The 15,729-nt window shown below is 39.3% G+C and overlaps 1 protein-coding gene across 1 annotated transcript in view; it reads left to right on the plus strand.

Moving 5' to 3' along the window:
- The first annotated feature begins 1,431 nt into the window (after positions 1 to 1,431).
- Positions 1,432 to 15,729, plus strand: part of SUZ12 (SUZ12 polycomb repressive complex 2 subunit) — a 31,576-nt gene continuing 17,278 nt past the window's right edge. The window contains exons 1-5 of the mRNA XM_055726568.1: positions 1,432 to 1,896; positions 4,742 to 4,788; positions 4,874 to 4,938; positions 9,715 to 9,783; positions 12,948 to 12,997. Coding sequence (XP_055582543.1) covers positions 1,575 to 1,896; positions 4,742 to 4,788; positions 4,874 to 4,938; positions 9,715 to 9,783; positions 12,948 to 12,997 — 553 coding nt within the window. The 5' untranslated portion in view covers positions 1,432 to 1,574. The remainder of the gene's footprint in view (positions 1,897 to 4,741; positions 4,789 to 4,873; positions 4,939 to 9,714; positions 9,784 to 12,947; positions 12,998 to 15,729) is intronic.

Below are 15,729 nucleotides of genomic sequence, written 5' to 3' on the forward strand. Positions count from 1 at the left end.
AAAGAGAAAAAGAGGGGAGGACACTGAAAAATAAAAAGAAAGTTTCAGATATTAAATAAGTATTGAGGAACTGTAAAAAAAAAATCAGATGGGGGAGGAAATAGTAGCCGATGAAGACTTGTGTATATACGTACATTTTCTTAAAACATAGTAAGGTTAATAACAGACAATTGAGACATCACATTAGAATCCCTCTCTGTTGATAATGTAAGGCACATTTACAGCACACCTGACTTTTAACATATGGTTTTCCTCTTAACTATTATCATTCAGTTCATTTTCCTTAACACTAGAATTAGAAAATAAACCAAGATAGTATAGTGCCAGCATCGCAGTTGTATCTGGTTTGAAAATTCAAGGCTGTGTTTTCACACACAAACCATTTTTCCCCTACCTTGTACTCTCGAAAAGTTTCGCAAAAGAAAGCAAATAGAACGCGATGGCTGTCAAAGCCTTTTACATATCAAGCTTGCCGCACCACTGATAAGGACTTAATTAAATAAAGCCATTGCTGAATTTTCTCATTGCACAGTTGGACTCTATCACATTTTCTCACACAGGTGAGGCAGCCAGGCTTCTGCCCTGCAGGCCCGACCCGAACGCGTGGCTCAGCGTCCAGGGCCAGTGGTCAGGGCTCCGAAGATAGCCACAGCAGCACAACTTTTATTACCCCATGGACTCCGCGGGTTCTCACTAAGCAATGAAAGGTGGGAATAAAACCAGAAACGTTTTATTGCACCTATGGGCCATTTCTTGTGCTGTCCTCTGAGGAAACCTCACGGTTAACTAAAGTTAAAACTACGGGATACCAGCAGCACCTCACGTCTGACCCAGCGTTAACCATTTTTACCAAAAACGGATACCGACTTACACCCAAGCCTCTATTTCGAATAACTTGGCTCTTTCAACGACGGTGCCGCAGCTCCTGCGGGCAGCTGAGCGCTCCCTCGGGGACGCCGTCCGCAAGGGGCAACTCCGCTCAGGCGAGAGGGGCACCTGTACGGCCGCGGAAGCAGCGGGACATGGCGCTCGGAAAGGGGCGCAGCCACGGGCAGGGGCACGGACAGTCCAGCTGGGGCACGAACGGAAAGCCCGGCGGGGGCGGGCAGAGCCGCGGGGCCAGGGCAGGAGCCGGGAGCGGGGAGGCGAGGGACAACTCCGGGCGGCAGGCGGAGACGGCCCGCTCTACCCAGCATGCCCCGCGCCGGAGGGCGAGCGGCGTTTCCCGCGAATTCAGTTCAAAGGAGGGGGAGGGGAGAAGCGCCAAGCGGCGAAGCGCACCGACCAACCAAACTCTTCCAGAACCATCCGTGCGTCACGCGGGGGCGGGCCCCGCGCCGGCCAATGCGGCGGTGCGGCGCCATCTTCGGAGCCAATGGGCGAGTGGGGGAGGCGGGCGCGTCGTGGTCGTCGGGTTCGGCTGGTCGTAGCGCCGAGGAGAGCGGAGCGGAGGAGACTTAGAGGAGTTGGAGCTCGGCGCTTCCCCTCCCCCCTCCTCACCCCACCCGCCCCAGCCGCCCCCTCCCTCCCCGCTCGGTCTCCGTCCTGCCGGGGCCCTCTCGGGGGCCAGGCCCATGGCTCCTCAGAAGCACGGTGGAGGTGCGGGGCCCAGCTCGGGCTCCGCTGGCGGCGCCGCCGGAGGAGGAGGCGGCGGCGGAGGCGGCGGAGGCGGCGGCGGCGGGGGGTTCGGGGGCTCCGCTGCGGCGGCGGCTCCCGGCGGTAAATCCGGTGGTGCCGCGGGCGGCGGCGGCGGCGGCGGCGGAGGAAGCGGTTACTCGGGCGGCTCCTCGGCCTCCTCGGCGGCGGCGGCGGCGGCGGCGGCGCTGCCCCCCGTGAAGAAGCCGAAGATGGAGCAGATCCAGGCCGACCACGAGCTCTTTCTTCAGGCCTTCGAGAGTGAGTACCGGGCCGGGGGAGGAAGTAGGGGCCCGAGCCGGCGGGACCGGCCGGGGCCGCCGCAGAAAGGGCGGGAGGAGGAGGAGGGGAGGGCTGTGGAGAGTAGGGGCTTCCGGGGGTAAACACGGTCGGGGGAGGGAGGGAGCTGGGACCGGAGCGGGGGCGCGGGGCCGGCAGGGGGCTCGGCCGGGGAGGCGGGGGCCCGGCGGGCCTGGGGCGGAAGCGAGGTCCGGGGGCCGGTGTGCGGGCAGGGCGGCGAGCGGCTGCCGGGGCCGGGGCCCGCTGCCTGCGGGGCGGGGGCGTGCGGCTGCGCCCAGCCCGTGAACTTGGTGTCTCAGTCGCAGTTCCCGTCGGGCTTTCGGGGCGGCCGGTTCCCTGCCCTCCTCTAGCAGCCCGCGGGGGAGCCGGGAGCCAGGAGGCGCTTCCCTCCCTGGCGGCTGCCATTCGAGCCCCTTTCGGGGGCAGGATGTGATGAAGACTTCACTGTACTTGGCTCTTTGTCTGGCAATAATTGTCCCTTAGTTGAGATTTTGTATTGGAAATTGACCTTTGCGACCTACTGATCACCCTGTGGCGGCTCCAGATAGGAGGAAAAGCCCCTTGGATGCACCAGAAAGTTGTTTTTGGAGGTCTGATTCAGAAGCACAGTGTAACAGTAAACTTACAGTAAAAGATTTCTGTTCAATTGCTAGGATCTGAAGGAAATTTTTAATGCCCTACTGAATGTACGATCCTGTTCTGGTGTTGGTGCTGTCACAGCTCACACTCCCTTGCTATAGACAGTGACGGTGAGAAAGCGTTGGAGCTTTTGATGGTGACTCAGACCCTTAATAATGTGGGGTCCTTTGAACCTTAGCCTTGTTAACAAAGCTCAGTGTTCAATACATACTGTATTGCAGATAGGTGAAGTGCCGAACGAGTTTTAAGAGGCTTGCACCGTGTCGGTGTCCGAAAAGGGGGGAAAAATTCTCTTGCCCACGCCTCTGTCAGACAAGGGAAGCACAGAGCAGGGCAGGTAGTGATCAGGAGTAACTTACAGTATAAATGTGTCGTAGTGTGTCAACTCTATATCGTGGGAAGACTGCAGTAAGTAAATAGTGGATTAGAAAATCTGAATACATGTAGTATGTATTGAATCACGTTCTTCCCGAATGTTTTTGTCCTTTTTCAAGGTCATATGCTAGAAAAAGATAAAATATTTATTTTAAGCTTTTGCTAGGTAATACGAACTTGTGAAACGTATGTCTGTCTGCAGGTTGAAATGCGTGTTTCAGAATTTTGCTGCTTGGGAAAACTAAAGTCGGTGCAGCAGTGCGCTGTCTTTGAATTAAATTGCATCCTTCTGAATCTAATTTAACGTTTTCAAACCTCTCTAGATTATAATTGTGTCATGCTCTTTTGACCACTAAAAAAACCTGGGGTATTTCTTTAAAAGTAGTGACTATTCTGTATTTTCGGTCTCTAGCAAACTGCATGTTTCTTAGTTCCTTTCTTTCCTGTCTTTTATCTTGATTTGAAAAGTAGAGATTTTATTATGATAATTTGCACTAAGAGAATTTTACTGGTTTTGATCAGACTTCTAAAAGGAAATACTGGGATAATTTTAAGATTTTCTTCTCTAATAATAGTATGTCTCTAATAATAGATTCTTTGGGGTCTTGTAATTGTAAGTGTAGAAATAAGGCTGCATCCTATCTTTAAAAAGGGATAAAGGACATAAAATGCTGTCGACTTTCACTTTAATCATGGAATTCCATAAATCACAATAAGGTTTCCAGCTATTTGCAATAAATGTTTTGCAGTCATATGAAAATAAAGTTTTATATTTCTTTAAAATATAGTTGTTTGTTTTCTTTATGTGGGAAGTGGAGGCAGTGTTAGCAGCCTTAGCATAGGCATCAAGGCATTGTCCATTCTCTTTTTCTCCACTAATGTGTTGTATGCAGTCATTTCTAAGTTTCTTGTTGACATTACCTAATGAGGCTGGCTTTTATTTCAGTTAAAAAGGGTGTATTTCAGTTTAGGTTGGAGGTCTTGTTAGATACAGCCTGATCCAGACAAAAACCTTTTTTTGTCTTGATTTCACTGAATTGGTTAAAACCGAACTTAAGGTCCTCTTTTCTGTAGGCAAGTCTTGATCTTTTCAACTTCAGTTATTGCACCTATTTCAAATGATGCTGCTACCCTTTCGTGTTGGCATGGCTGTATTATCCTCCCTTGTTTGTGCTTTGAAACTGTAGTTGCTTTACCAGGTTCAACAATTTCCTGATCCTATGAGTGTGAAAGGTTTGGGGAATTGATTTCCTAGCGTGGTCTGTAATGTGTCATAGTCAACTGACAGTCCCTGTTCTTGTTTTGATACCTTGTAGAAGTGACCTTGGTATTTTCCAGAAGGATGAAACTGAATCAGAGACAAAATTGTCTGACTATGTAAACTTAATATATACAGTTTTGGTATTATATTGGTTATGTTTGTTAACTTCGTGAAGGAAACTTTACCAATTCAACAGTAGGTTATAATGTGTTGAGGTACCTTTTTCTGCCCTTTTATGATATAAAGCCAGTAAGAAATGTATTTTGTGGAAAGCAGGAGCAGTCATAGTTGAGTTGTGACTACTGATTTATGGTAGCTTAAACAAGAAGTTGCTTTGTGTTATACAGTAGGTGGAGTAACCTTTGACTTGTTTACTTGGAGTTCTTTGGACACAGTGATGCTTCACTTAAATGATGTGTAAACTTGTTTAACGAAATAAAATCAACATGCTATATTAGATGTCTTTTATCATTATAAGGCTGTATTTCAGGGGGTATAACAAGTTGGATAACATGTGTTTCTTTTTCTTAGAACCAACACAGATATACAGATTTCTACGTACCCGGAATCTAATAGCGGTGAGTAATTGGTCTTTATCACTCCTTTACTTCAGTCTTGTAGGAAATTTTAATTTGAGCATAACCTTTTTTTTTTTTCTTGCAGCCAATATTTTTGCACAGAACTCTCACTTACATGTCCCACAGAAACTCCCGAACAAATATCAAAAGGTAAAATTGGTTTTGAAAGGTATTCCTAAAATGTTAAGCAAGTAGCAGAAATCCAGAAAATAGTGAAGGGTGACTTCTTTTCATGTGGTGTGTAAAACATTACCTTTTCTTTTTTAATAACTTAAAAAATGTATACATCGCTTTACAGTTGATTTCTGAAACCAAAGAACTCAGCAATGTTAAGGGTGTGTGTGGCTTCATGCTTGTGACTTCTGTTGATACTGGGAGTGCTTGAATGTGGATAGTCTGCAAAATGCTAACTAACTTCCTTGTTAGTTTTCTGTTTTGGGGGAGAACTTCTTAAAAAAAAAAACGGTCAAGGTCTGAGCTCTGGTAATCAATGATGCTTGATCATAATTATATCAAATATTTTATTTTAAACTGTAACCTAACCACTTCTTTTTAAAAAAAAAAAAAAAACCAAAACAAACACAAAACTGTTGGCTTTCTTAATTAGTCTTGGAAGTATCCAGTGATTATTTCTGTAATTATTTTAAAAGTGAATAATGAAGGAGGTCAGTTCATAGCACTTTACAAAAAATCCAGCAACATGTTTAAAAGGTTGCTTTGAACTGGATACATCTGAGAAATGGGCTTCGGTTTTGACATTGCAAAGTAGACATTCCTATCATGTGAGGTGCTACAGCTGCATCTCAATAGACGTTAAAATATATATATACTGCGGCGTGAAAAGTGCTGTGTACATTATTAGCAGAATTGCTAAGTCCTTTCAGTTATTTCCCCCTCACTGAAAACTGGTTGTAACACTTGGGATTTTTTAGTAGCCTGAACACTTATTTTAAAACATTTTAACACTAAAGTTCTTATAGCTTGGAAACAGTTGCTGTGGGACTGGAATATTTAATTGTGAACGTTTAAGGAATAGCAATAAAATCTGATTATGCAGACGATTCTAATTTAAACTATTTGCATCTAAGGAAGGTCATATTTCAATGATCTGTTGAGCAGTAGAATTTGTATGTTTTTATTTAAATTAAAGAAGCTGTATTTGGCATTCTTGGATGTTGTTTAATGTTCTTGCTGTTAGTTTTAGTGCTACAATATAACTTGTTTTGAAAATTGAACCTGTAACATACAACTTCAGGTACTTGGGTAATGATCAGATTTTATTTCTTTTTTAAAAAAAAACTTGAAGTTGCGGCTTGCTTTTTCTTACGAAAGTTACCGAAGAGAATTGTTTGCTTATTACAAAATAAGGCAGGCCCAAATTTTAAGAATAATGTTCAGGGTGTTTTGTGTTGGTTTTTTTTCTTTGCTTGTTTTTAAACTAGAAGTGTGCAGCAGGAAGTTCTTGCTTACATTAACTTATAGCTGATTGAATTGCGTATGTTCTTTTACCTGAATCTGTTTCTTTGGATATCTGCTGTAGTTGCTGGGAAACAAGAAATGGTACTTTGCATGTACATTGTGCTGTCCACTGTTCCAAATTGCAGTTCAGATTCAGCTGCGCAAGTAATGCTTATTTTCTTTTTGAAACCTACCTACTGATTTTTACTAGTTCCCTTAACACTTTGTTTTAGAACTGTGGTTTTAGTGAGGTGGTGTTCTAATAACAGACAGATTAATAACCGTTTCACTCGCTAGTACTGACTTCCTGAAATCATTCTGGCAAAATACGTTTAGGAAGATTAAGTAAAACATTTCATATGTTTTCTTTGTAAAAACACAACAATGCAACAGAAGTGAGCTACCATAGTTGAGGGGGAGGAAAAACAGAAAATAATTTCGAAGGTGTTCTCTTCTGGGTTACACCCTCCCACCTTTCCATGCTCTGTCAGTGCAGTGGTCCTTCTCTTGCAGCCTAGTTAAAACCACAAAAGCTGGAATTTAAAGGTAGTTTGGACTATTCAGATGTAGTGGCAAAACAGTCAACTGAATTTACAGGGTAGATTAGCAGGACAGTTGTTTGCTCATCTGGGCTTGTAAACACTTTCAAATACGAACAAGACCTTAATTGCCATTCTTCATTCAATAGAATAAGGTGTGTGAGCCTGTTATTCTAGTGAAAAAGGGGGTTTGAAAGAGGAAAAATACCCAAACTAGAGTAGAACGTCATCGTGAGGCTTATATTAGGGAAAAAAAATATGTAACTGGCTTCAGTATAGTGCAAGTGTTAGTAGAGTTCTCTTTGCAAAGAAGTGTCTTTTGGAACTGCATCATGATTAGCTTGCTTATGTGGACCATAACTATACATGTATATTTATTTATTCCCCTAAAACGTCTTAATTCTGCCATTTTAAAATTGCTAATTGTTGTTTTGATTGCCATTTCAGTAAACGGTATCATATGTGAAATATAAAGAACTTATCTCCAAACTTTATAGAACTCACCTATCAAAACTGTAATTATAGCTCCACATCTTTTATCTCTAGCTCTACGGTAGTCTGAGAAAAATGGCAGACAAATTTGTCACTTGGAGGTAGGGAAGTAAAACTGCATTTTTACAAGAAATTATCTGTTGATATTGATCCATGTGTTTAATGCTGTGAAGGTGTTTATAAAAGACGAGAATGCTTAGAGTGCAGAGACATGTTGATAGGAAATAAGTTAATGGGCGTGTGTCAGCTTGGGCTAAAAAAGTACTGAAGTTGCTTATCATTAGAGAGGCAATGTGCTTTGGTTAAGTGTTAACTGATAGAGAATTAAAATGGGCTTTCCACCTGTGGGTCTGTTTTCAGGTGTTACACTACATTATTAGACCAAATGATGGCATTGGAAATGAATTTTTAACTGTTAATAGAAGTTGCTTCCCATACAGTATGTGGATAAAGGAATAATTTTTTTATTTATTGGCATGTTGTGATGTGACTTTTAATGCTTTGTTAATTATTACTGTGCTTCACTGGAGGAAGAGTGGGTGGAGAAAGGAATGCGCAAGATGCGCATACTTGCAGCACAAGTAAATGCTGTCTTGAAAATCCTGGGTGATAGGGATGGTCATTACCAAAAATTTTGTCTGTTATGCATGGGAACATGGTAACATAAAAATAGTAATTCAGTTGAAAGGCATTTCTCTGTTTTTTATGTTTCTTACAAGTTAACTTCAAAGGGAACAGTAGTGATTTAATGAGGGGTTTGGTTACTTTTTTTTTAAAGTTTTTCTCAAACATTTTTTTTTTTTAGGGGGACTCTTGTTTTGACTAATGTGAATTTCAGATTAGGAAAGGTTGTGTCGTTTTTCTTTCTTAGGTCAATAATGCTAAGAAACATTAAATGCAAGCTGTGTCAGTTACTAGTATATTTTATGAAAGATTGTTAAACTTTCCTCCATTCCTGAAACATGTTTGTCTCCTAGCTGCCTTCTGGCTTATATTCCAAGGATGACATAACTTTGCTCTAGAGCTGTTTTAAGCAATTCTTTAGTCTGAAGAAAGCCTACTAAAGAGAAGCGTGCTGCTTTGTGATACTGATGAGCTTGGGCAGAGTGTGGGCAGAGATTTTTTTACCTTCGAGTCTGAAACTTGCCACAAAGTTCATGTTAATCCATGTTTTGGTCTAGGTGAATCAGTTCTTGAATCTGTCATCTGTGTGAACTTTAGGCTGAGTAGAGCTTTGAATCGGTGATCACCACATAGACCATAATTATTTTTCTCCTTGTTATCTGACTGCAGCCCTGCTTAGTGTTTCTTGTCCAGTGTTACTATTCGGTGACAGTGTGATTTGTAACTATATCAATCAGTTGCATTACATGCTGAATGTGAACAATGTTATGACATCAGTGTTTCTTCAGTCAGAATATTTCTGTAGGCGACGCTTCCCACTTCCCCAGAGCACATCATCATCGTGTGTTCCCCCCTGGCCCCAAGAAATCCAGTATTTGGCAACAGCTTATTTTATTATTACTTCATTTCTCTACAGCATAAATGTAAAGGAAGGATGCCTCCACAGCTCTTGCGTTGTCACTCTCGTCTAGTGCAATTTTGTTGGCACCTAGGTCCAGGCATTAACTTTTCCTTTAAAGAAAAACTGAAAGACTATTCTGGGAACTCAAATAACGTCTGTTCATGAGTGAACTTTATTTAGCAATGAACATTAAATTGCACGTATGGTAGAACAGGCTGAACATATGAGCATGAACAGACTGATGTCAGAAGTACGGAGAAAAATGATTTGAAGTGATTATTCTCTGTGACACTCTTGTCATTGGTTGTTGCCCCCCCCATTTCCTGTGAGTGTGCTCCAGAAGTAGCTTCAGAATTTGCTGTTCCTTGTGTTATGTCCATTTAATATAAATTTGTGGAGAAAGAAGGTGGGGTTTTTTTATAATTGAGGTTTTAACTGTTCTGTCAGCTAAGGTTTAAAGTGTTTTTCATTATTATGTTCAAGATTAAAATAGTAACAACTGAAGAGCTGACATGTAAATTCCTAGTAGGTATAAGTGTTACTAAAGTGGGAAGATTTTCATTGACCAAAGCTGAAATGTGGTTAGACGTGTTCATTGCAAGGTTGGAGTATGGTGCTGTTACATGACACTTACGAGCAGTAGGATTACTTCTGAAAGATGTTTTTAATTCTTTGTATTATTTTGATACTGCTTGAGAAGCTGTATTGCAGTTGTATATACCTACAACGTGGATGTGCTACTAAGCCTAAAAAGGTATGAAAAGGGTGCTTTTTGAACAGAAGGCTAAAATCATATAGAGAGACCGTTTTAGATTGAAACTCAAGTCAAAGTTCAGGCTGAATAAATTTTCTTGTTATATGTTATGGGAGTAGGGGCTCTGTGAAACTGTTCTGTCTGCTTTTTCTTCACAGGAAAACATTCAAAGTAGATGATATGTTATCAAAAGTAGAGAAAATGAAGGGAGAACAAGAATCTCACAGGTATTGTCCTGCATACGTATTTGTGTGTGTCTGTACAAATGAGCACGTGCATGTGCTAAATCAGAAGTCATAGAATCATTTAAGTTGGAAAGGGCCTTTGAGATCATGGAGTCCAACCGTTAACCCAGGATGCCAATTCCACCAGGAAACCATGTCATTAAGCACTGCATCTATGCATTTTTTTAATACCTCCAGGGGTGGTGATTCCACCACCTCCCTGGGCAGCCTGTGAGTCTTTTTGACTGATAAAATGAAAGTGATAAAGAGTAATTATTAGAAAGAAGGTATTTGCTGTTTGAAATGTTGCTTCCAAAATCTTAAAATGTGTGTTTGTGTGCTGGTCACTTAAAAACATGAAGAAAGCAATATAAGATAAACTTCCAATATTTGTTTTGCTGTTTCTTAAAATGTGTATAGAAGTGTCAAATAGATATTTGTCTTAACGTTTTTTTTAAGATTGTCAGTTGTGTCAGTAACAAATCTGTGTGTGTTGGAATTAGAGAAAAAAAAAAAAGGGAGGGGGGCAATTTGGGAAAACTACCATGAAGTTAGACTATTTGGGGTTTATATGGTTGTATACTTGTTATGTTTAACCTTATGTTCATAGTTAGGTTTAAAAAAACCCTACAACAACAAAACAAAACCCCCTGAAACGTAACAAATATTTAAAAGATCTTGCCTATCTCAAGCCATAATAGGATAATTAGTTATAAAATGTTTCTATTAAAGGCAGTAAAACTTTCAATTTTCCCTTCAGATTTTCTTGTGAGAAATATTGCTTAGTCTGAAATTTTTCTTGTGGTTAGACTTCACATATATCTCATGTTGAACCTTTGCATAGTTCTATTTGAATAATAGTGTTCCCTCTTTAACAAACAGATAATTTCAAGTCTTAATTCCATATGGAATTGTCATTAGAGGGACAGCTTGTTCTGTGAATTCTAATTGTGAAATAGTAATTACCTTTATACTGGTGTACCTATTGGTTTTGTCATGTTAATTTTTTTCTGTACAAGAGTTTATATAACACACTTAAATGTTGGATAAAACTCAGTATTGCATTTTGTGGTCTTTCAAATGTACATATCTAAGGAGATTTTTTTTCTCCCAGAACTTGTATTTAAATATTGGTGATTAGTTAGGCTTCAATCACATACAAATCAAGGTACCAGAGAAGTTGCCATTCATGTACATTTTCAATGGTATAATATTTGTTGGACTCAATCTTGACGGTCTTTTCCAACCTTAATGATTTTATGTTTCTGTATTTTATCAGGTCTTACTTCTGTGCTTCAGAAAAAAATACTGAACTCTTGCTGAATTTGCCATATTGTATTTGGCAAAAGTCAAAGTTCAGCAGAGATGTGAAACTTGGGAGTGATGCATTTCAGTTCATTTGCATCTTAGCCTACCTTTGTAATGATGGCAAAAGAAGGCATAGCAAATGTGCCTGCTGTGTTGTTTCTCGATGTGTTTCCTAGTGATGAAATAAAATGGTATGAAAAGCTTAATCACCAGGAAGTGATGTGGCATACAATGTGTTTGTGATAGATGATGACCATAATCTATTTTTCCCATATTAGTTTCTTTCTGTATGAATTAAACACCTAAGTTTTTTGTGAAAGTATGTATGATGGAAATTAACCAATGCGTTGTAAGACTTTCTGAATATTTTATTTTTCTAATCCATACAGTTCTGTCGGGGATCTAGTTTAGTCCTGCAGTTTGGCTTTGTGTTCTTTTCCGGTAGAAAAACTATAGATTATTTGCTAAAACTCTTCTATTTAATATACCGAATAGATCATGAAATACAAAGCATTCTGGAAATTCTAAAACAAACTCAGATCTTTTAAAGATTAATCTAAGTTGCTGAATGTGTGAAGACCTGTTGAGATGGGTTTTTTGTGGTCTTCACTTGGTTTTTAACCAGCTGTTCTTTTTCCATAGTGTTTGCAAATAATTATAGATTACTCCAGAGGCAGACATGCTAGATGCAGTGTAGTCTGCTGAAACAAATGTATAAATTTTGTGTTCTAAGAGGTTTTATAGATTTACTGGATACTATTTTTCTTAATTATCATTTGCTCTGTATATTGTGGCTACTTGGTAGGTAAATATTCTCTTTTCAAGGATAAAGATAATCTTGAAACAAAACAGTCATAATACTGATTTGTGTGTTGGTTTTGTGCTTTCAAAACCGTCAAAAAATGTTAGTCTGGAATTGGTCTGGAAAAGTAAAGTGGTTGAATGATGAGAGGTGGTATAGATGCAGTGTTTTGAATGCTCAAGATGTTGGGCACTTTCACTAATCATCTCAGTGCTCCTGGGAATGTTTGAGTTGAAAATCAGGCATTGAATGTCAGGTTGTGTCTTGTGGAGAAGTCAGTGAAGGTGCTCAGTACTGTGGTGTTCTAGTGTAACATATTTTGTTCAATATTATATACTTCAGAAATACTAAGTGTTTTTGAGGCTCATTTTGATGTTAGGTTTATGAAAGCTTGCTTTAAGCTGAAATGTATTCTGAAATTAACAATTTGAAATAAAATGCATCTACAGTCAGCAGAATAGTCTAGGCTGTGAGCAGCAGTGCTGTGAAACAAAACATGCAATTGTTATTTTGATTGCATGTGTTGTGGATGACACAGACTTGATGTGACTGCTGATCTTTATTTCTAAGGCTATAGCTTCCTCATGGTAAAGATTCTCCTTGCTAAACTTAATACTAGTTAAAAAAAAAAAAAAAAAAAAAAAGAAAAATTCAATACCAGGTGCATGGTTGAAGGTGAAGTTCTAGAAAATTTCCACCAAAACTCCTCTCTGTTGCTGATGAATGTCTAGGAAATACGTTTGTTTGTGAAGGCAAGATCTCAGGTCTTCAGACGATGCTTTCCTACTGTAGTGTTTAAACCCCTACTCTTTTTTTCAGTTCATTATCAAGTCATAGAATACACAGAGAGAATCAGTCTGTAAAGAGAAAACTGGTCTACATCTCTGCATCAATTGCAATTGCTGTATCCAGGCAGTTTCCAAGTTAGAAAGATGGATGACTTAATTATAGTATTGCCTCCTGTGTAGGCCTGTCCTAAACAGCGGTGAATGGAGTGGCTGCTGTGAGAAGAAAATATTTATTTGATCTAACATTTCCTTTCTTTTTTTCTGTTTAGCTTGTCTGCTCATTTGCAACTTACATTTACTGGGTTCTTCCACAAAAATGGTATGTTTGCTAATTCATTCATTATACTGTTAATTTGTAGAGCACCTTTGAAATTAATATAGATCTGTGAGGGGAATATTTGAGTATTTTTAATCTCTGCTGTTTGGATGCAGATTTTAACTCATTTAAACTCAGACTGTCCCATTAGTTAACAATACTTTCAGTAGCGCTTTAAATATGTTGTAGTGTAATTGTAATGTTATGCAGATAAGCCTTCTGGGGTTTTAGTCGAAACAGTGTTTTTGCGAAATACTTAAGGTCATCGTCTATTCAAACTGAAACAGACCTTGAGAAGTTCCTGAAGAAAAGTCTTTTTCTAGGAGTGTGTCTTTTGGGATATTTGAAGTAGCTTTAAGATACTCTCAGCCTTCAAATACTTAAAAGGATCAATGTGTTTTATTTTTGAGAATAATTTTTGTCCAGTAGAGCCTAGAAAGGAGGCAAAGGCTGTGTCAGCGATTGTAAAAGCAACAGAAGTCCGTGTTTTAGTGACTTCCAGTCATTCTGTTATGTCTTCTATGCACATAAGTCAAAATAGGCATACTGGAGTTCACGGACCAGCATGAAGGGTTCTGTTCCTTTAATGAAAGCAGAAGTGACGTGTGTTGTGCTGTATAGGCATGGTAAATTCACTGTCTTTTTACTTCCCTGAAAAAAATCAGCTGTTTATCTATCAAAACAAAGTGATGTTTCTAATTTTTTAGTTAAAAATATTCTGAATGGCATATTAGTCTTTGAATGTAAAAGATGATAAGAATCATGTAACAGGTTTTGTACTTTTTTCTGGAAGTTGCTGTGTTCCCTCAAAGTATCTTATGCTTAACTGGATCTATTCAGTAAGATATTTGAAAGTTTTATTTATTTTTATTTGAAAGTATTAAAGTTGCAGATGTCTAGATTTCAGAATCCCCTCTTTATCAAACTGTAGTATTCTGAGAAAGTTCTTAAAATCTGTAGATAGTGAACATTTTGCTTCTGGAACTTCAGGATACTGCTGGTCTCAATGGATAGTATTCATCTTGTTCCTGCTCTCGGGAATGTCATGTTACATGTTGTTGCCTTGAGTATTTAAGCTGGGAAACCACAGGAGACTTTGGGGGCAGCCAGTGATAAGAATAGAGAAGTATAGAATAAAGGTAGAGGAAAAGGTGTGCTGATGTGTCTTAAATTCAGATATATAACTTCAAAATCTGATTCTTCCAGGACAGTATGTAGTAGTAAACCTTGCATATGGAATTTAAAGTACCTAGTGGATAGGGTAGTTGTTCAACAGATTTTTTCTGACAGGCTTTACTGCTTTTTTTATTAGTGTCATACACAGACATGGGCAGAAGTAGGTTTTTCAGGTGTTGATGTAGTTGATGACTTTCTATTTGTTTTTGAACGTTTAGAGTACGTGACACTACTGTTAATTATAAAAACCTCTCGCTTTGGGAGTACTACATACAGTGAAACCCTGGTGATAACTTGTTCCAAAGAAAAAGATATCACCACCAGAACTGATGTTGTAGTGGATATTAAATATAGGAAATATTTAAATTAATGAAGCTGGTGTAATTAATATACTTATTTGTCTGGATAGAAATTATGTTAGAAACTCTTGAGAGTGTAGTAGACTTTTGGCTGGGTTCCCCCCTGCCCCAGCCTGAATTTCTATGTGTCTTGTGTTTAGAATAAAAAAAAATCCATTTGTTTCCTAAAACTGCTGGTCTCTCTAGATGAGTTACCAGAACTTTCTCTTAACTGAAACACATCAAGTTTGTTCAATGTGGATGTAGTGTAGGGAGAAAACCTACTGAAGAGATGTGGGTTATGTTGTCTTTACTATGCTAAAGCTTTGCTCTTTATATTCTGATCAGCATAACAAAGTATTTCATTGAATGTTAGATTCTTTGTGACATGGACTAAGTTGAAGCCATTGAGTTTTTTAACTTGAGCCCTTAATGCTGTTTGTAAGATTTTAAAAGAGCAGAAATAACTTCTTATAGATTCATTCAGTTCTGACTGATCCTTGTTTTTCAGGATTTTCTACAAAATGTTTTTTAACTAGATAAAAAGATAAAACTTGGTTATGTATTATTTTTCCGTATGAGAGCATGTTTTTGGGTAAATATAAATTCACATGATTAAAAGTTCTCTTACTATACAGTTAAATTCATTTTGTAAGGCAGTTCTTAATTCGTATTGCTGATCGTACTGCTGGTAGTAGCTGTCTTGAAGATTCCAGGCTCTAGGAAATTTATACTGCAGAGACTGTGAAGGCAAGTCTTTTAATACTTTTTTCAATTTTTCCAGGAGTCCTTTAACAGCTATTGTGCATACACTTAACCTTGCACAGCCTTTAATTTTTTTTTTTCTTTTGCTTGTCTAATGGCATCTGGGTCTTGAAGTTCTGATGCAAACCAAATTCTAGCTTTACAAGCTGTAAAGAAAAAAAAAAATACAGGAAATGTTTTGACTCCTCTGAAATTCTGATTTTCCTTAAATCTACCTGTGTCTTTTTTTCTCTCCTATGAAAGTTTGGCAATGCCAAAGGTAAAAAGCATATTCTTTTAAACACTGGAGATCAACTATGCTTTTTTGATCTGCTAGTATTTGAATAGTTAGGTGGGATATGTTCTCAGCTGGGAGTTTGCAGTAACTTTGGGAAGAATTGAAACTTGGAATATGGCTAAAGGTCTTTGTTTAACTCGGGAGGTACCTGTAGTTAAAAAATTAGAGGTGGATTTACA

The sequence above is a fragment of the Falco cherrug genome, chromosome 1, assembly GCF_023634085.1.
Source record: "Falco cherrug isolate bFalChe1 chromosome 1, bFalChe1.pri, whole genome shotgun sequence".
Classification (NCBI taxonomy): Eukaryota; Metazoa; Chordata; class Aves; order Falconiformes; family Falconidae; genus Falco; species Falco cherrug.